The sequence below is a fragment of the Pseudonaja textilis genome, chromosome 1 (assembly GCF_049901715.1).
Source record: "Pseudonaja textilis isolate UNSWEBS1 chromosome 1, rPseTex1.2, whole genome shotgun sequence".
Lineage (NCBI taxonomy): Eukaryota > Metazoa > Chordata > Lepidosauria > Squamata > Elapidae > Pseudonaja > Pseudonaja textilis.
The window spans coordinates 285,399,247-285,421,227 of record NC_141990.1 but is presented as its reverse complement, the minus strand read 5'-3'; the positions used below and the strand labels follow the sequence as shown (position 1 = coordinate 285,421,227).

The 21,981-nt window shown below is 39.8% G+C and overlaps 1 protein-coding gene across 1 annotated transcript; it reads right to left on the bottom strand.

Moving 5' to 3' along the window:
• Nucleotides 1-503: 503 nt before the first annotated feature.
• Nucleotides 504-10,756, bottom strand: BATF (basic leucine zipper ATF-like transcription factor). Its single transcript, XM_026711965.2, has 3 exons — nucleotides 10,451-10,756; nucleotides 8,620-8,724; nucleotides 504-1,084 (listed from the first exon to the last, which is right to left on the bottom strand). Exons 1-3 carry the CDS (start codon nucleotides 10,514-10,516, stop codon nucleotides 875-877), a joined length of 381 nt encoding a protein of 126 aa, XP_026567750.1. The 5' UTR covers nucleotides 10,517-10,756; the 3' UTR covers nucleotides 504-874.
• Nucleotides 10,757-21,981: the final 11,225 nt, after the last annotated feature.

Sequence of the window (21,981 nt, the reverse complement as noted above, 5' to 3'; positions counted from 1 at the left end):
AGGCGCACCTGCTAATTATGAGACCCAATCTAATAATTAAGGCATCAGGCTAGAAACTGTGAATTCTAGTCCCACCTTAGCCATGAAAGCCAGTTGGATGACCTTGGGCTGTTTCAGACAAGCTTACCTCACAAGGTTGTTGTTGTAGAGAAACTGGAAGAGGTATTAGATATGTTCACTACCTTGAGTTTTTTTTATAAAAATATAATAAAGGTAGGATATAAATAAAAATATGATCAGTTTAATCTTGTGGCTGCAGTCATATAAGACATCCATGGTGAATCATTTTCAGAATTAATTCAATAACTGCAAAGCTAGGACTACAGGACACACAAAGCTAAAATGTGGCTGTGTGATTTGTTGTGCTGTGCTAATGCAACCAATGTTTGGCTCATAGACTTCTACAATTCCTAAAGTTTTTCTTGTCCATTGATTAAGGGTTTGGAATGGGGTAGGGGAGGAATTGATAGAAATGAAAGCAAAAATCAGACTTTGAAATAAAATGTTTTTTTAAAAAAAGAAATTTTATTTAGGAAAATAATGTCACTTTTAGTCACTTCCTGGGAGTTGCATTTTTAAAGTCAGTAGCATACGCGTTTTGCAAAAGAACATACTTCAATATGCAGAACTTCAGTGCAAGTAACAGAAATATGTGGTTATCTTATTCCCTGGATCTCATTCCCCAAAGCAAGCCCTTGGGAAAAGAAACACTTCTTTTATATCCTGATATGCACCCAAGGCCGGATCCAAGACATCTTGACTCCTCATTATGCTAAACAGAGACATGAGGATATTCTGAGCTGTCCTAGGGAGAAACCCCCTCTCATTGTTCTAGGCATGGAATCCAAGCTGTTTTTCAGTCCTACTGTTGATATCAGTGTTGGAAACAAGGGGAGCTGATATGGCTTTGAGGAAAAGCAAGTGGGGTAAAAAGCACTTCTGAAGGCACTGTGGGTTGTGTCTGGAGAATTGAGCAGTGAGTCTCATGGGAATTCAACACTGTGGAAAAGTGTTTCAGTTCCTCTGTGAGGTGTTTGATTTCTCGTCGCAAAGCAGCATTCTGTCTCTCCAAGTCTTCACTCTCCTTTAATAAAGGAAAAGAAACAGAAAGTATCAAAGCCTTAGAACCCACCACAGGAAATAAATGTGGGTAATCAACCCACCTGTAAAACAAGACCTAGTCCACTCTGGACATAAAAATTATAATTGTGTTATATTAAAACAGTGAAATTAACTGTGCACTTAAAGCTTTTAATAATGCTTCACAGAACCACAGAGTTAAATACAGTTAATTAGTGAGACCCTCGCTTCCTTCTATACTTACTAAGAGGATCTTTATTGCAAGCCTCTTCAGTATAGCTATTCTTAAAACATTCCATTATATGTCACTGTTGCACCTGAATGATTAATCAATTCTTCATAGGAATTCCGACATAACTCTGACATGGATGTATGCATGTATATTGATTGTACACCACTGTACAATCAATTTGCTTCAAATGCCCCTAGGGATATCTGGCCAATGATAATGAAATTCTGTTCTGATGCTCATGATGGTATTACCTGACTATTAAAATATATTGTCCGGTTTGATGAGACAGGCAAAATCAGATTGGATGCTGAGTGACTGGTGAATTACCAAAGCTATGAATTTCTCATCATCCTGCCTAAAACAAAGGCAGCGCCCATCAGTAATCTCTCAATGAATATTGAAGGCTGATTTGGCAAATGGGTAGTATATATTTCAAATCAGTGAGAGGATAAGTAAATAAATAAATGCAATAAAGTTTACATTTACAACTTTAGAGTAACTGAAATAGAAAAAAAAGACCTTAGCTGATCCCTGGGGATAGGCTAAACTACTATATTCTCCAAAATCTTCTTCAAGAAATGTGTTCCATAACCTTTTAAAAGTCCAAATATTTTGGGGGCAAAGGTGTAAGACAATAAGGGGTAAGCTATTCCATACAAAAGGAGCCATCATGCCTGGGTTCCCTTTATCTCAAAGGCAGGATTCCCAGCAAGCCCTCTATTCCTCATCTGAATAGTCTTCCGGGCAGCCCCTTAAAGACTGAATTGAAAGAATCAAACTGACAAGTAATAAGAACATGAGGGACTGTCTACAAAGTTCCTTCATCGAGGAATGATTGCAATTGACACATAAAAATAGAATTGTGTAAAATCTCTCTTGGCCATAGCAAGCAAGAGCTGCGAGTCAGAAGAATTCCTAAACCGTAAACCACTTTCGTCCTGAAGAGAACAGCCCCATCTAGGGTTAAAGATGTAATATATTCAGATTCAATATCATTCTATCTTGCTAGGATTCAGTCTAAATCTTAACCAGTAGGCTACACTGCTGTCAATCATCTATCTTTGTGATCAACCAAGCACTCTATAAAATGCTTTCATTTCCAGAAACTTCCCAAGTGCCACATGGAACCACATACGATCCATCAGGTGCCTGGGGCACAGACTAATTGAATGGGGCCTTCTTTCCCGTGAAGGCTTGTGGCATAGTAAAATTCTATAGCATTTAGAGCATGATCCGACCATGATTATGTAAATGTGATAAATAAATAAATAAATAAAATCTCATCACTTCTATTATATAATCTCCTGCATGAGTCAAGTCCATGATCACTTAGGATAAGTCTTTGATTGTCATGGTGGACAAAAATGTACAAGCTGCCCCCCATCCTGGGGAAAATAAATTGAAGTCCTTCAGCACCAAAAGCCTGGGGTCAACCATGAAGTCTAGTAGTCAAGGCTCTGTATCAATTATACATAAGAGAGGAGACTTGATTCTCTGCTTAATTTCCCAGATGATCAAAGCTACTCTTGCTAGCATGTCATGCCTGCTGTAACACCTGAAACCAAGATGGGCATATCCCCATGAAAGTCATCCTCCATCCAGGTTTCAATGATACATACTAGTCTTTGCTGCCATCCATAATCAAGTTGTAAATGGGGGAGAGCCACACTAGGGGAAGACCAGGCATTCAGCTAGAGCCTGGAGACCAGGGACTGTTATGTAGTACTTTGGAGATTAGGAAAGTAGTAGCAGTCCCAATTCCTCTTCCCTGAGGACAGCCTACTCTCATTTGCTTTCAAGATCTCAGTGACACCCTCTTCTGCCAACTTCCTTCCATATGCCCCACTAGCCTCCCAGATAATTCTTGCAGAATGGACAACTTCAACTCACCACATGGATTCCTCTTGCTCTCTATCAACACACTGTTACTATTATTAAACCATTTACATTGTGAAATGGGGCTGCCTAAGTGTTCTAATATTGCTGTTAAACTGCAAGTGAGATAAGGACAAAAATAGATGACATGCCAGTAAATATTAGGAAACATCTAAGGGATTATTAGCTAATAGCAACACAATGCACATGTGTGACATGCTTACACAATAATAAATAATATATGACTAAATTATTTATTTTGTAGGTAGTCTTTGATTTGCAACCACAATTGGGACCAGAATTTCTGTTGCTAAGCAAGATGATTGTTAAGTGAGTTATGGCCAATTTTGTGATTTTTTGCCACAACTGTTAAGCAATTAAATGATTCACTATTGTTAAGGAAATCCAATCCACCAAACACCCCCACCCCCACCCCCCGCTTGGTTTTGCTTGTTGGAATCTGGTTGGGAATGGCAATCAGATGATCTCAGGAACTTCAACCATCATAAATACATGCCAATGGTCAGGACTCCAACATGCACCCCCATTCAAATCATAAGTCTCTAGCCACATCTCTCAGAGGAAAAAAGATTGATTTATTAGGACTTGACATATTGGCGTTTTCGGGTTGCAGCCGACTCTGACACATCATTCATTTCACCCTTGATCCTGGTCTCCCCCCACCCCCTGGATGTATATTCTCCAATGAGACACATCCATAGCCAAGAGTTATCAATCATGCTCTCCAGTAATAATTTTGCACGTCAGAAGCTTTGGTTGCCAAAGGGATTATCTGAAGCATTTAAGGAATGCACTGCTTTCCCCCACTCCCTTTCTGCTGGCAACTAAAAAGACCAAAGAGGTTTTTTTTTTTTTCAAGATGACACCAGTTGCCAAGCGCTCAGATTTTCTCATGTGCCTGTGGGGATGCTGTAATGGTCATAAGTTCAAGTACCTGTTTTACATCACTTTTTCCAGTGCCACTGTAACTCTGAACAGTTGCAAGTTGAGGACTACCTGTAATGCTCATGAAGATGAGGAGATATATTTTATTTCTGGTGAAATTCTATTGCATTTAGACAAGCATATGCAAACCTTATGAAAATATACATCTGCTTTTTTGGTGATAGTTTCTTCCTTGCCAATAATATGCAAATAGCCAGCCTAGAAGTAATTTGACTCTCTTCCAGATCTACCTACATTAGCAACATTATTCATTGTCATGCTTCCTACAAAGCAAAGGAAATCAACTTGAACAACATGGTTGACCTCCATTCCCTGAACTAGTTTTTAAGATGAGGAGAGGAGGAACCATATAAGGATTCTTTTCTTCTCAGAAGGTGACAGATTGGGAGGCATCAGTATTACAATCCTAAAGGCATTTATTTTTTAAGGGAATTGCTACTTAGGCTTTTAAGTGAATATCAGTTTAATGGAAAATGGGGTGGGGAGGGGCAGTGATGCTTCACCAGAAGGTCATTTGCATAGAGAAAGTGAAGATAGATTGCATCTTTCATCAGCTATTAAGAACTCATTTATTTGCTGTTTCATATACTGTTAATTAATCTCCTGACAATCATGGATGAATGGAACAAGCAGGTAACAATGAAGCAGTCCAAAGCTTGTTTTCAAGAACAGGGCATATAAGCATGACAAAGCTCTTATTTTAATGGTACACAATTTTGTGGATTGGAAGCCATACTTGCTTTTTTTACAGGCCTGTGAGGTAGGAATTTTCTTGGGGGGGGCGGGGGGCATGTTAATCAATTTAATGTAAGTTAAAAACATAAAATGAACACATATGCCCAGCAACGTTTAAATGTAACAGCGCTGACATAAGACACAAACGTGGCTAGGAGCAAATGCGGCCAGGAGAGTAGCGTGGAGGCAAATGGACCAGGAGAACTGAGAAAGCAGCGATGAGCCTTGTCCAGGTGCCCTTTGGGGCAGAGGGTGAAGTGGGCATAATGGGAAAGGTCAAGAAGAGGGGCAAAAAGCACAACAGAGCGCAGAGGGAACAAGCAGCTTGAGGCATAACATGGAGCACGTAGAGAAAGCAGGAACACAGCAAGGAGCTGAAGGAATAGATCAAGGAAGAAACAGAAAATGCAAGAAGAAGAAATAAGATTATGAAGCAGGGAGAATGGGTTATGAACAGGGTAAATAGATAATGCGGAGGGAAAATTTTGGAGTCCTTAGAATTACTGGAGACTGCCAAAGACACTTCCGCCCATACTCCTACCATACTTGGTTTACTGACTTGACAGGTGTTTCAAACATTCATGCAAAGATAAAACTCTGAACAAGTAACCAACAACACCATTTGTTACACTACAAAAAGGTAGCAATAAATAATCCTTCAAGCCAGGCTTGACATCCTGATGATCCCCTTCAAGTTTTCTTAGATATAATGAAGAACAGGCTTGCCAGTACCTCTTCCAATATTTTTTAAACTTTTTGGTCCAGACCAGTGATTCTCAGCCTTGGTATCTTTAAGACTTCAGCTCTAGCATTTCAGCTGGGGAATTCTGGGAATTGAACTCCATCTATCTTAAAATTGCTAAAGTTGAGAAATGCTGATCTAGACTACAGTTCTGGAATCAGCTGGTGCTGTCCTGTTCAAACACTAACCAGATCTTGGTTTGTTTCACAGTTAGCCAGGACTGGCTAGGTGTACATCTCCTCGGGTTCAAAGAAACAAATAGAATAGATGTTAATAAAGGGCAGAATTTTCAATTTCCCCTACCTCGTACCAAATTTATGGTAAAAAAAAAAATCCAACACATTATGGTCCTAACCGCAGATTTCCCTCTTGCTCCCATACAACCATTAGTCTGGTTAATCTGCCTGTATTTTTATTGGGCAAAGGGGATTGGGTTCAAGGTGTTTTTCTGTAATAACATCTTTGCAGAGTTTCCAGATTGATGTTTTTCTTGTAAACTCGGGCTGGGCAAACCCAAGAAGGAAAGTAGACCTACTTATGTCAGCGGATGACATTTCTGCGCTTGGCCGCATTCAGCCCCCAGCCAGCAACTTATGAGAAATGACAGCAACATATCCTGCACTGTGCGTTCCTACTGCCTCTCACCAAGCCCTCATCAGGCACTTGTATTTCCTCAACCTAAGCCACATACATCCTGACCCCTTGAGAGCAAAAGCCTGGGTCAGTAACTGCCATCGCTGCTTAGCAAAACCACCTGACACAGGAAACCTGTCACTGAATAAGAAGGAAAGACTTGCTTGCATCTTTCAGCAGCTGCAGGGAAAGAGGCAATGCAGTGCAGAAATTCATCAGTTGAAATCATGCCTGTTCTCCCCAAGGCCTCGCTCAAAAGCAAGGTGGCTTTTAGAGAGTAAAGATGGCCAGGACACTATAACACAGGTCTTTCCTCAAATGACTATCTCTGAAGCCTTTGTGTGTGAGGATGTGTCTTTATGTGCAAGAGAGATGTTTACAGTTGTTATTTGTTTAGATTGAGGAAGGTCAAGCTGCCAAATTTTCAAGCAAGCTCATGGCACTCAGATAAGGGCTGCACCACATGTGGTAATTATCCCCTGCCCCCTTTGAAGTGAAACCACAAAAATTGAAATTATTTATAAACATGTAAAACTTCGCTGCAAGATGAGCTTGCAAGTTGGATTCAGTCAAAAGCAAGCATATATAACAGATTAAAACAATTCTTAAGTAAATCACCTCACATTGTTGTGAAGAGTCATATGGCCAAATTCTTTCTCAGAGTAAAAAAAGCCGTCCACACTCAAAGCTATCATATAAGAGAGAGAACAGGATGAAGAACCTTCCCATGCGATCACGCTTTTTATGTGCAAGAGGAATTTCTTTTAATGCAGAGATGGTTGCATACATTCACAATGTTCATTTAATACTTGAAATGGTCAGCCAAAGAAGAATTGGCAATCCAATTGCTATTTATGCAAACTAGACAATAGCATTCAGGTTTTATGCGATCTCCAGAAATTTAGGAATGAAAGGCATGCTATGCACTACTCTGTTTCTCTGGCTTTCTGGGAAACTCAAGTAACAAAAAATAGGGCTGGCATTTACTGATAATATTTCAACATACGCCATGATGCCCAACTTCATTATCTTTCCACATGTAAAGCATAACATGGAACGAAAGACCCAATCTCTTAATGAGATTCAGTGATTATCCTACATATGTAAAATATATTTCAAGGTTGTTAAAATGAATGAATATAATTTGGTTTATTTGATCAAGGTTAAAATAGGTATGTTGCTATCTCTGGTAATCCTTGATGGACTTTTGCGGATCAGGGCTGAAACAATGAGGTTTTAAGGATTTGTTTATAAATAAAAAGATGGGATATGGGGAAAAAAGGATCACTAACCTACCATTGTTGGTAGGTAATAAATTATTAAAACTATTTATATACTGTATGATCAAGGGAGAAGTCATTTTTTATGTATCTCTTTTCTTTTTCTTTACTACTACTTTTTTTCTTATCTGCACTTTAAATAAGTTTAATAATATTAGTATAAAAAGATAATCATCAAATTTAGACATAGATTGCCTGTTAATCAAACAGCACTCCAATAGCTGACCAGATACGGAAACAATTTGGGGTAGGTGAAGTAGGAGGATATTGGTGCTTTTTAGGGCTCCTGATAAAATCTCAAGACCCATTTCTCATAAGGATAAATATAAAAGAAAATATGAGAAAAGCTCAAGAAGTTATCATTTAGGACCCTCAGAATGCCACAAGTTTGACCTATTTGACTTAATAGGAGGCTACAGAAGGGCTTCTAAGGAAATGATGTCATCTGAGAAGAGTGAGGGTTTTTAATCTACGTATTTGTATTTAAGATGATTTAAAACTGGGAATGGGCAAATTATATCCATTTGCAATAAACAAACAAGCAAAACCTCAATGGCCATTTTGGGCATTTGGGTATTTTAAAGATGGTAATGAGAAATTCCAGGGAGGGAAATTATCATTTCCAGCCTTAAAACTATTCCCAACCCCCCAACCCTATCATCAAATTTAGTACCTTTCTCCACATTTTTATATATATTTCCTTTATTGAACATTACCCGTTCCAAAGACTCTGAGCAGTTGATACAATACCCAGGTGCTGCTCAAAAGACCTTAGGTTTGCCTCAATGCAGCCATGCAAAGTGTTGGATAAACTAATGCGGTTTCACAGTTTTATAGCTCAAACAATTATTTAAAGTATTGCGATAGGCCTAAGTCAGACTATATTATTATATTATATTATATATTTAGTATAGTAATTTATTATAATATATTATATATCATACCTTATATTATATTACATAATATTACATTGTGCAGTGTCTACCTTCTGGCTAGAAACGCAAGATTTAAATGGAGATACTAATATTAATAATGAGTATCCCAGAAATCCAGATGAGGAGGACAGAAGCATTTACCAAGTGCAGGTGATCTGCTTTCTGTGTCTGTCTCTGCCGACTCTTCTGAGCTGCGATGCGATTCTTTTCTCTTCTTTGCACTTTCCTCATTTCATCAGAAGAGTCCTGAAATGCAAATATATTTTTCCAAACTACTGCCTTTGAAATGTATGCACTAGGAATGTAGGATGGTTGGGTGCACCACTGAAAGCCCAGAAAGGGGACAGGTCATCCTGGAGAAACTCTAGCTAACATGGTTGCTAAGATTTGAACCAACTTGATGGCACATAATCAATCAGCGAAGGAATGTCTGATGATTTTAGTGCTGAGCTAGTGGGAGATGTGAATGTGTATTTTGTATGTACTTTTGTAGTCAAATCAGACTGTTGTTGCTAGTAAACCCAAATTATTGCAGCCAATAGACTGCAATGAGCTGAAAATTACTGTATCAAATTAATTGTGTTTGATAGGGAAAATAGAATGAATGACTGCATATTATAAATAAATTGTAAAAAAAACCCTAAAGCAAGTAAATCAATTTCTATACAGTACTGTAGTAGATTAAAAAAAATATTGGGAAAATAGTTGTGGAGAAATTTGAAAATGTGCAAATGGCGAGAAATCAGACAGTACATGATCTGTTATAAATATTGGGGGAGCATGAAAAAATGGCTGTATATAAAATGTGTTTTGCCTCTTTGTTTATGAAAGTAAAAGTTGGGTATCTTAAAAGAAACACAAAAGTAAATTGAATGCAGTAGGAAAGGAATATATAAGAAATGTGTGCAGTAAAAGAAGAACGGATTATGTGATGAATTAACGAATGGATATTAAACAGTCCAAAAAGTACTGGTTGAACGGAGCTGAGATCCTTGAATAAAAAGAAATGAGTAGCTTAAAAACTTAAAAAGCAAAAGGCAAGGTAGAAAGCAGTATTTGGGCCTGGTGAATCAAGGAAGGTTTGCAAGGATATTGAAAAGCATAGTAATGTTTATATAAACTAGTTTTAGCTAGTTTTGCCTTTTGCCTTTAATGTCTTTAACTTTCTATTTCTTACTTTTTTCTCCACTTCCGCAGAACTTTGCTTCCTTAAGGAGAATAGCATAATGGGTATACATTGCATTGGGTTTGATGTAATAATCCAAAATTTCTACCCTATGTTTAAAAAAAAATCCTTATGGTGATATAATTTTATTGCCTCTCATTGATGGCATCTAGTTGTATAGTTCTCTAGAATTTTCTTCTTCCCTCTTTAAAGTGTAAACCTAAGAGCATTTTGCACACAGCTGAAGGTGTTTTTTTTTCAAGTTCAGGACCCCATTCCTAAGGCGGCAAAATGTTGATACTTTAATATTTGAAAATTTATCACATCTCTCAATAGAGAAAACGCCCAACCTTAACACTTTTTAATATATCAATCAGCCCCTAGCCTTTTGCAGAAAAACTGGATCACCCAGAGCTTTCCTCATTACAGGAGATAATTTTGGACAGGAGGACGAGATTTTTTTGGTAGAATTAAACAATTCTAGTGCAAAACCCCTCAGCCATTAGACTAGTCTTCCCCAGTCAGCAGCCCTCCACCGATGCTAGACACAAATCCCAGAATTGCAGTTGATAGGTGGTTGGAAATCTGGGGACTATAGTCCCTCTTTAACTTACGCCTTCCCTTGAATCTGAGGGGTCAATTTGATTCAAAAGGGAGACGCGCAGTTGGGGAACAGCTCCTCAACTCTTGATTTTTAACGCCTCAGCAAACTTCACCTGTTGAATTTCCACTAGTGCAGCGTTGCTCGCAATAAACCGCCGTTTAGGCGTACCATTCAATCGACAGAAACTGGCCCCCACAGAGTACCTGTTTGCTGGACGAAGAGGACTGGCTGAAGCTGCTGGAGTCACTGCTGTCGGAGCTATGGGGCATGGCTCACAGCACCCCCTGCTTGTCGACTCCTTCTTCCTTCAGGCCTTCACGGTCTTAGGCGGCCTTTCCCTTTAAACTAGACACTTTCGCTCCTTTTCTTTCCCGTCCTCTGAGCCGGCCGGTTACTTTCTCCCCCTTCTCCCGCCGCGCCTGTCCGCAGCGACGTCCCCGTCCCCGTCCCCTTCGGAGCAATGCATCTCGCGCGGCTCTTTGCCTCCCTTTAGCTACTGTGGATTCTCGGAAGCCTCAAGGGACTTAACTGAAAGTCACGTGGGCGGAAACTTTGAGAAGAAAAATGTTACAGATTTTTTTTTTTTTAAATCGACTCTGGGGAAATCAAACGGTGTTCAAGAGAAAGAACCCGAGTAACGTCGGGGGGAGGGGGGAGAAAAAGAGAGCGAGAGAGGGAGCGATTGGTTTCAGCTGCGTAAAGGACATGAGAGCATCAGAGAAATAACCAGGTTGGTGTAAAGGTGGGGAATTTACGCATGTTTAAGAGAGAAAAATAATTCCGTTCATATATTTTGCATAGAATTGATAGAACTGACAATAAAAACTCCAAGAGACTAAAATACAGCATTGACTAGTGTTAAAAAAGACCTCTGATTTTTTTTTTTTTAAATGCATATTTTCAGCTATGGAAGAACCTGTTTTGCCATTCAGTCCTCTCATTCTTGGGTATTAGAAATTCAGATTTTGAATTTTTCCTTCCAGATAGTTGAAACTTTGGATATCCTTCCTTTTAGACTGGCCCGAACCTGAGAGTTCCCAAATGACTACAGTAGCTTGAAATGAATCCACTGGAAAAGGAGAAACAAAATACACTGCTCAAAAAAATAAAGGGGACACTTAAACAACGCAATGGAACTTCAAGTCAATCACACTTCTGTCAAATCAAACTGTCCACTTAGGTAGCAACACTGATTGACAATCAATTTCACGTGCTGTTGTGCAAATAGAATAGACAACAGGTGGAAAGCATAGGCAGTTAGCAAGACATCCCCAATAAAGGAGTGGTTCTGCAGGTGGTGACCACAGACTACTTCTCAGTTCCTATGTTTTCCGGCTGATGGTTTGGTCACTTTTGAATGCTGGCGGTGCTTTCACTCTAGTGTTAGCATGAGACGGAGTCTACAACCCACACAAGTGGCTCAGGTAGTGCAGCTCATCCAGAATGGCACATCAATGCGAGCTGTGGCAAAAAGGCTTGCTGTGTGTGTCAGCATAGTGTCCAAAGCATGGAGGTGCTACCAGGAGACAGGCCAGTACATCAGGAGACATGGAGGAGGCTGTAGGTGGGCAACAACCCAGCATCAGAATCGCTACCTCCGCCTTTGTGCAAGGACACGACAGGAGGAACACTGCCAGAGTCCTGCAAAATGACCTCCAGCGGGCCACAAATGTGCATGTGACTGCTCAAACGGTCAGAAACAGACTCCATGAGGGTGGTATGAGGGCCTGACGTCCACAGGTGGGGGTTGTGCTTACAGCCCAACACCATGCAGGACATTTGGCATTTGCCAGAGAACACCAACATTGGCAAATTCGCCACTGGCACCCTGTGCTTTTCACAGATGAAAGCAGGTTCACACTGAGCACATGTGACAGACGTGACAGGGTCTGGAGACGCTATGGAGAACGTTCTGCTGCCTGCAACATCCTCCAGCATGACCAGTTTGGCATTGGATCAGTAATGGTGTGGGGTGGCATTTCTTTAGGGGGCCACACAGCCCTCCATGTGCTCGCCAGAGGTAGCCTGACTGCCATTAGGTACTGAGATGAGATCCTCAGTCCCCTTGTGAGACCATGTGCTGGTGCAGTTGGCCCTGGATTCCTCCTAATGCAAGACAATGCTAGACCTCATGTGGCTGGAGTGTGTCAGCAGTTCCTGCAAGATGAAGGCATTGATGCTATGGACTGGCCTGCCTGTTCCCGAGATCTGAATCCAATTGAGCACATCTGGGACATCATGTCTCGCTCCATCCACCAACGCCACATTGCACCACAGTCTGTCCAGGAGTTGTGGGATGCTTTAATCCAGGTGTGGGAGGAGATCCCTCAGGAGACCATCCGCCACCTCATCAGGAGCATGCCCAGGCGTTGTAGGCACGTGGAGGCCATACACACTACTGAGCCTCATTTTGACTTGGTTTAAGCACATTATATCAAAGTTAGATCAGCCTGTAGTGTTTTTTTCCACTTTAATTTTGAGTTTCACTCCAAATCCAGACCTCCATGGATTGCTAAATTTGATTTCCATTGATAATTTTTGTGTGATGTTTTTTGTTAGCATATTCAACTATGTAATGAACAAAGTATTTAATAAGAATTTTTCATTCATTCAGATCTAGGATGTCTTATTTTTGTGTTCCCTTTATTTTTTTGAGCAGTGTATTTTAAATGGCCTTATTATTGAAAGTGTGGAAAGCAACTAACATAACAATATCCACATGAGCTAACTAGCCAGTTGGGCTTATCTCTTCCAGATACATTGGTAGAAAGTTCTCCGGATCTATTCAAGATATCCTTGCTTCTAAACTTGTGTTTTTATGTAGCATACAGAATCTTAATTTAAAATGATAGATCACAATGTCCCTTTTAAAAGTAATCAGAACTGTTGGCCAGCTAAAGCTCAAGGAATAGATTATTATATGCCAGTGCAGCAAATTGCACAAAAATATTGTTCAGTATTTTGCCTGGACAGTTCTCTCTGGCCTGGTGCCTTAGATTGAATTGAGCTGCTGTTCCTATTTTCCCAGCTGTCATGACCATTGGACATGCCAGCTTCAAACAGTGGGAGGCACAGTTTAACATGTATGCAAAGCACCAAGTCGCAGAAGCTGCATGTGTGAATGACCCTGCATTGTTACTGTGCCAGTGAGGAAGAATAAGTAAGTAATCAACATACTTCCTTCCATCATTCCTGCTCCCCCCACATAATATTTTCAAAACCAGTTGACTTGGATTGCACTGAGTATTTGGATCTTTCTCCAGTGTCGAATCAAACTGCTACATGCACCCATGAGCAGCATTTACATTAACATGAAATTTGCTGCCCTTTGCTGATTTCTGATTTTGCCTGTATTACATCTGTTTTGATTCTCTGACAGATGATGCCATCCTGATTGTATATTAAAGTTGGCCACACAGTCATCTGGATTTTAGACCAGATCTGACACTTTTATCCAGCTACTGAGTCTGTAGTTTAAATGTATTATAGCCACCCAGCCCCAATTAGTATTACAAATATAAATACAAAGCAACGAAAGCAGTTTAAAACAACAAGCTCATGGGCAGCCCAGACTAAAAATGTCATAACTGTAATAATCAAGTTTCCAAGCCCTATGCCATAAAGGGCTCTATAGGTAAAGATCAGCACCCTGAATTATATCTGGAATGCCACTTCTAACTAATGGAATAACAGTGGTGTCACATAGACATACTGGGAGGTACCCATTATTACTCATACCACTGCGTTTTGTACCAGCTGTAGCTTCTGAAGAACAATCCTATTTAGAGTACCTTGCAAACATTCAGGCTTAAGGTGACCAGGCCATGAGTAATTAATTATCTGAAGGACCTATATGTGCAGTATGTGAGGAGCCGTAGTGGCACAGTGGTTAGAATGCAGTACTGCAGGGTCAACTCACTGCTTACTCCAGGAGTTCAATTCTCACCAGCTCAGTTGACTCAGTTCTCACTTGACTCAGCCTTCCATCCCTCTGAGGTTGGTAAAATGAGGACCCAGGTTGTTGAGGGCAATAAGCTGACTCTGTAAACTGCTTTGAGAGGGCTGGAAAGCACTGTGAAGCGGTATATAAGTCTAAGTGCTACTGCTATGTGATAAGCAAAGAAACTCTGGTTGATTCTAATCAGAATTACAGAATAACCGAGTTGGAAGGGACCTTCTTCAATACCTCTAGTGATGGAGCACACACAACTTCTGAAGGCAAGCCATTCCACTGATTAAATGTTATTACTGTTTGGAAATTTCTCCTTAATTCCAGGTTGCTTCTCTCCTTGATTAATTTCCATCCATTGCTTCTTGTCCTGCCTTCAGGTGCTTTGGAGAATAGGTTGACTCCCTCCTGTCTGTGACAGCTCTTCAAATATGGGAAGACTGCCATCATATCACCCCTAGTTCATCTCTACTAGACTAGACATACCCCTTAATTGTATGTTTTAGTCTCCAGTCCCCTAATAATATAAATTTCACTATAGAATAAAAGTACTGCATATATTATACACCAGAACAGTGAAATATAAGTATTGACAGGGATAAGGCAAAAATCATATCATGTGTTAATGGAGCTGAAAAACCCTGTGGGAGAAATGGCAGAGGTAGAGGCTGGCTAATGCCAGTGGAAGAACAAACCTACATCTCCCAAACCCTTAATATACTCATCTGTTCATGCTCACAACAGGTCACTCAATTTCTTTTCTAAATTAGATACAGATACAGATTAACCGAGTTGGAGGATAATCTGACCTTGCAGGTCAGGGATGACAAGCTCACATCACGGCATCAGTGATATATTGGGACGTTTTTCCCCTTTGCTAAACCGGGCGTAGGCATGGCTGGTGTGTGATGCATCCAGCTCATGGATCGGGAGTTTGACAGGTCATCTAGTAGTCCAACCACCCGCCCAAGCAGACCCTACACCATTTTTGACAGATGGCAGTCCGGTCTCGAAAACTTCCAGTGATGATGCTCCCACAACTTTAGAAGGCAAGCTGTTCCACTGGTTCTTTGTTCAGTTTCCATCCATTATTCCTTGTTTGGACTTCAGGTGCTTTGGAAAATAGCTTGACCCCTTCCTCTCTATGGTAGCCTCTCAAATATTGGAATAGTTAACATGTTGCCTCTGGTCCTTCTCTTCACTAGACTAGCCATGCCCAGTTCCTGCAATCATCCATTGTATATTTTAGCCTCCAATCCCCTAATCATCTTGGTTGATCTTTCCTGCACTTTTTCTAGTGTTGCCAAATATAATTGCCGATTTTCTATTTTTTTAGTTTTTTTATAGTGTGGTGACCAAAACTGGATACAATACTTTAGGTGCTTTGTACCAAACTGTCCATCTGGGCTTCTTTTTAACCTGTTGCTTTTAGTCTTGCCTCTCAGCTATATAAATTTATGCTCATTGTGCGTAAGTTTGACAAGCCAAATATAATTGCAGATTTTCTATTTATTTCTTTATTTAGCTGCTCATTTGTTAGACTGCAACAATCGTTCTATCTCAATATGGCCAGGACAGTTAGATAGCAGTGATCAGCACCTTAGTTAAAGTTGAGGTATATGGAGTTGTCAATAGTTGAATTTAAGATGGAGGAAAATAAAAAAAGAGGCTCAAATAATTAGCCTTGAGGCTGAAAAGACAAGGCAGGATAGGGGAAGGACATGTTTATATAATAAGTAGAAATAAATGCTTTGCTTCTTTCCCCACTTACCAAGCAAGATAAGGGGAAAAACTTTAGCCAGTAGAAGTAGGGCTTTCCCTCCTTGTGGAGCTAAAATGAGGAAGGGAGAAAGAGAGAGCTGAAAATTTCCCATAAACTTGAAGAGACAAAAAAAAAATAGCCCATCACAATTTGCTTGCAGCCATGACAATGGTGTAAAAAAGCAATGCTAAGAAAGGAGGTGGCCCAAGAACAGTGGGGCAATAGAATAACGGAGGATTGAGCTTCAGCAGAGTTTTGAAAAGGCCCATCATTGGGATGGACAGGAAATCCAGAACAAGCTCAACATCAGATTCAAAAAAGTGTCACAATCAGTGGTACTGTGGCCAAGCTCACCAAAGATGCCTAGCAGTAAATCAGAGTGGAGATCCTGTGGTCTACGGAAGAGGCCAAGCACAGAAGGTCTCCCTAAAATGACTTCAGCTAGTGGCTCTCAAACAAGCTGGAGCATGATTGATCCATCCAAGAAATCTGGCAGCAAGCTACTGTGTGGAAAAATAGAAAGAATAAATATTAGGCATACTATCTTGAGTTCTTGACGGGATAAAGCCATCAAGTAAATAAATCAAATTGAAAGTCCTTTTTGACTTTATGAGAAATTTATAAAAGTTCATAGGGTACGCCAGGGAAATTACAAAATGGTTTGGTTTGTACAGACAGTATGATCTCCTTTGGGAAATAGAAAATGTTTTTAATTTAATAATGTAGACTGTAAAAACAATAAAATTAATAACTTGATGCCAATTTGAATGAACAAAACCTGAAATTCAGCAACCACCTTCCAATCCTACAGTTCTCCAAATTAAAATGTAGAGATATTAGCAACGCAGAGAAAAAAAATAAACGAAAGAATCTTAGTACAATTTTTAACCAGTAATTTACCCAGTTTGACCAAGTAGGAGATCCTTGAAACATTTGTTCCTTCTGGTTTAATTTACCTGAAAACACCTTTTCCTGATAAATCTGTAAGACAGCTTTACTCAGAGGCAATACCGAGTTCACTCCTTTCCCTGCCCCAGAACAAGATGTCCTCTCTTCCCCGTGTTCTACCACCCCTTCTCCCTTTGTTTCAAAAACATTGAAAATTTCTGTCTTTAGTAGAATAAGAGATTGGGGTATATCTCTTTGTCACTCTGTGCCTATGTGACAAAGAGGGCATCTCTCTCTCTCATATATAAGAAATAACAGAATAACAGAGTTGGAATGGACCTTCTAGTCCAACCACCTATATACCACATGTCAATCAGCCCGTGAATATCTTAGTTTATCAGGGATGCTGAATTTTTTTTAACAAACCAGTTTACTTCATAGATATATTCCAGGCCCCATAACATCCTCATTAAAGGGATAGAAAAGTTCATTCCTTCTCTCTAATGGCATGTGGGCCATTGCCAAGCCTTCTGAGACTCTCTTGGGTGATTTTTTTTTCAAATCCTAGTCATAAGAAAATTTCACTCCTCTACTTACAGCTCTAATAGAAGCAGAAATCCTTCCCTTGCTCTCTACATACCAATGCAGACGTTGTTGTTAAGGAAATTGCTTATTAATGTTAAGGGAATGGGCTGTTATCACTGCTGATTCATGTTTAATAGCCAGTTTGGGTGGTTAAGGTTAGGACTTTGGAGAGTGTGAGTTCTAGTCGTGCCTTAGGCATAGTTGTGTGGTCTTTCAGCCTTAGGAAAGAGGCAATGGCAACCCACTAGTGAAACATACTGTCAAGAAAGGGACTTAGGCAGTCTCTGAGAATTGGACATGATTGAACAAAAGAAAAAAAAGAGCATTTGGAGCATTTTTCAAAAGTCCTGCTTCTAGGTCAAACCTCTTTCATCTTATATTTGTGTATTGGAAACTGGAGAAGAATAGCAACATGCAGGACTTTTGGTTTAACTCTTCTGATTCTGGTGTTGGTTTATTCTCATAGTGTGTTACAAATTCCTTATTCCTTGTTTTAAAAAGATGATTAGTACAAGGGCAATATTAATTGGGATAGTTTCTATGGTATTCATTTCAGTTCTTATTGTAGACATGCATAGACTCCAGCAGAAGAGAAAACTGTTCCAAAGCATGACAGATGAGTTTAAAAGTTATAATTTTAATTTAAGATGTGTCTTAGGCATTTGTGTATTTAAGGTGTAATCCAAGATAATACCCTCCTTGATTCAGTTTCTGAAACTGTCCTGACTCTCTGAAACTCCACAATCTATCTGACACAACTATATTCACTTCTTGGCAGGTTAACTATCCTGAATTAATAACTAAGGTGAAGCATTCATAAATTCATTAAAGAATTACACATGGAGGCCAAGAGCAGCAAATTATAGCATGCAGTGGCTCCCCATTGTCAGTTTGTGCTTGGCCCAATCAAGACTGTTTCAAGAACCCAGCTGTGGGCCTCTCTCCTCTCATGGGGCTTTTTGGGTTTCATGATCTTAATCATACAAGCAAAGAAGCTGTTATCTGTGGTATTAACAGAGACTAAAACAGCAGGCTGGGTTTCAGCTACTGTATGAAAACCGTGAGCACTAAATCTTTGAGAGTTAAGTGTTTTTGCTTAATTTCCCTCTCCACAGTATTTATGTGTAATGAAGTCTGGTACCCAAAGAAGGAAGAAAGTTGACTTGAGCAGATCATGAGATATTGCCACATCAAAATTTGGAGACCTCAAGAGGATTGCAAAATTTCAAAATTCTAATGAAACCTTCTGATACAGGTGACAAGACATTACTTTTTAAGTTTTCTGTAAACTCATTAAAAACCACTTTTTTCTGCTGAAGAATTACTTTACAGAACCACTGTAAACATGGTTAAAACACGATATTTAAAATGAGAGGATTAAGGATATGTTGTTTAATATTTTGCAGTAATAATTCAAGTCACCCTGTATAAACCAATGTATCATGTTGATACCTATGGCTCTTTCATCTAACTATGGAGCAGTTTCATAATGATGACCTTCCCCATTTAAATCCTTTCTCCATCCATGTATTCCGTAACAGTAAAAGTAAAGAATAGGAATTAAATGGGGAGAGATCCGTTTATTTGATAAGGCTGGTTAAGTTGCTCTAAGAACTAAACATGACATTTTTTCTGAAATGCCAAGTCTCAGCAGGTCCATTATCCAGTTTTCAAATTGTAAAGGATTTTTCTGCAGGCACGCATGCCTATTGGACTACATATCCTATTACCCCATTCAGTGGGATGAACTGCCATCATAGAAGAGTAAGCTGTCCACTTACTGTGGTGCCAGACGTGAAGACTGTCTTAGAAGGATTTTAGCTCTTAGTGACTACAAGCCATTCTCTTGCTGTCAGAAGTGCCTTGCCATTGCTTTTCTTTGGGATTTTGCTCAACTCCCCTGTTCTGGGCATTTCTGGTGGTCTCCTATTCAACAACCAGTCAGGTCCAAATCTGTATAGCTTTTTCAAGATCAGTGATGTCAGGTAAGAAGAATGCACAGTATACAGTAGGGTAAATCCAAGTGAGAATGAGAATAGTGGTCTTTTGTCTTTTGATGCAAAGAGACCCAACTGACCCAATGCCAGTTTGCAATGCAGTCTTCTATAGCAAAAGTGCAGTTACAACTTCTAGATTAATGCAAAGGCATTTTCAAAGTTCAGTGACATGTTTCCAGGCAGTGATTTTCAGTAAATTTAGACACACATGCACACACACATACACACACACACACAAAGAGACATTCTCTGTCTGCTGGAATTGTGCTTATAACCCAGTACTGAAAAGTGAAGTGTCATGGAGGTCTAGGATTTCCCCAAATATGCCACAATTAACAGGTCAGCATGTTTATTCTGCAGAAGGCTGATAACTATCAGAGAAAATAAAGGTTACTGGCAAAAAAAATCTGCTCCTGAAACCTCATCTGAGACATCAGACCAGAGAGTGAAACCTCTGATAGCCCAAAAGCCAAAAAATGCTCTCATTAAAAAGAGAAATGTTATTCCTCAGTTGGGGCTGAGGTTTCTAAAGCATCCGGTACAAATGCTATCATCCTATCTTGCCTACACTGAGTTTTGAGAATCCATTAGCAGTGCACCTAAAATATAAACATCCTTACTCCGTCCTCATACACACACACACACACACACACACACACTCTCTCTCTCTCTCTCTCTCTCTCTCTCTCTCCCTAGCTCTTTGTTGAAAAATTAGGCAGCTTGCAGGAGAATGAGGGTCAAACTTAAGTCCATGCTGGAAATCACATCTTCAGATATCTTACTACATTGTTTAATTTCTGATTTGCTAAATTTTAGATTTCCATCTAAAGATGATACTTTGGTAATGATTACCCAATGATAATCCATGACACTGCATTTTGGACCAGGTGTAGCTACCAGGTACTCTTCAGCAGCATGTAAAGCACATTGTAGTAATCCAACCAAGAGGTGACTGTGACATGAATGATGATAAACAATGCCTCCCAGTCCCAGGAATGGGCACCTTCTGGGACCTTCTGCTCCCAAGGACATTGGCCTGCTCCGTGCACTTCCAGGGAGGGGGCATGTTCCAGGCACAGCTGCAGTTAAAAAAGCAGGAAAAAAGGGCTTTTTGAAAGGCTGCTTCTCTGCACGCAGCATGCTGATGATGATTTACAGGTGTCCACCGGCAGCGTGCAGGGAAGCACATAAATCACCGAACCTCATAAATGACTGAACTGGTAGTTAACCCTGTCGGTGCCCAGAGAGAGGGCTGTGTGTGCCACCTCTGGCACGCGTGCCATAGGTTCGCCATCATGGACCTAGAGCCTTCAGGGTGATTTAATATTTAGTCTTTCACTTCCCGTCCCCTGTAGTTGCAAGTAGAAACCCAGATGGGCATGCTTCTGAAAGGGTGACACTCCCATCTCAGGATACAGCCAGATCTCAGTAATACCTCTCAGATTGGCATTCACATCCAAAATTATATTGTAGAGATGAAGAAGGCCTTATTACAGACTGACCTAGCATTAAAAAGCATCCAGCAGAGTCCAAGGGTACCTAAGGCTTGAACCACATATAGGAGTAGAGTACAAGGTGCTGGAATGTGGTACCAGGAAAAGATACCAGAGCTGCAGTCTTTGAGATCCTGTAATGTTACTGCCTGTCCCTTCAACAACAATCAATTAATCACCCAACTTTTTTGCATAACACACTAAGCTAAAATATGGATGACTCACTCTGTGGTTCAGTGTGTCATGCAAACACAGCTTTTATTTCTGATTAATATTTTATATTTCACTTCATCTTTTATTTCTCTTAGACACTGACTCATTGTTGGTATAATGAATAGCAAATGTAGCAAAACTCAGATTGCCATTTTTTTGAAAGAAAAACTATTCTCCTGATGTTCAGTCTTTTGAAGAAGAAGCTGATTCCAAAGGATCCAGTTTGGGGTTGATTCCAACTCTTTCCCCACCCATTTATTATAGCTCTCTCTATCACACTGGTATCTAGTTGTGATTTTGCTATATCTTCGTTTTGATCCTTTCCAGAAAGTTTCATGATTTGTCAGAATATAAAACTGGTTCAAAATAAAGATTGTAACTGGAGGAATCAGGGTTAAGAATGCAATTTCTAGGAGACTTGGGGGGTCCCTCTTAAGACAAAAGCATATGAAAAATGCATAATACCCATATTAATAATAATAAACAAATCATCATAATAAAAAATAATAATAAAAACAATATGCAAACTGATTTCCAACTATCTAACAATTCTGTAGGTGAACTCCAGATGGCATCAGATGACTGTCCATGCTCTGCTCTAAACAGGCTGCATTTCAATTGCAATCACTCCAAGAGGGTATATATACTGTGTGGTAACTTGCTCTTCCCCCAAAAAATATTCTACCGGTAGAAGAACTTAGCCAAACCATCTCAGTCAACAGGAAGTTGTTGCTCCAAAAACCTTTCAACCAGTAATTCATTTTAGAAAGTTTCTTCCCCAAATAACAATCAACTACCATGATGGGAAAATGTTATTTACTATACAATATTTATGATGCTAATAACC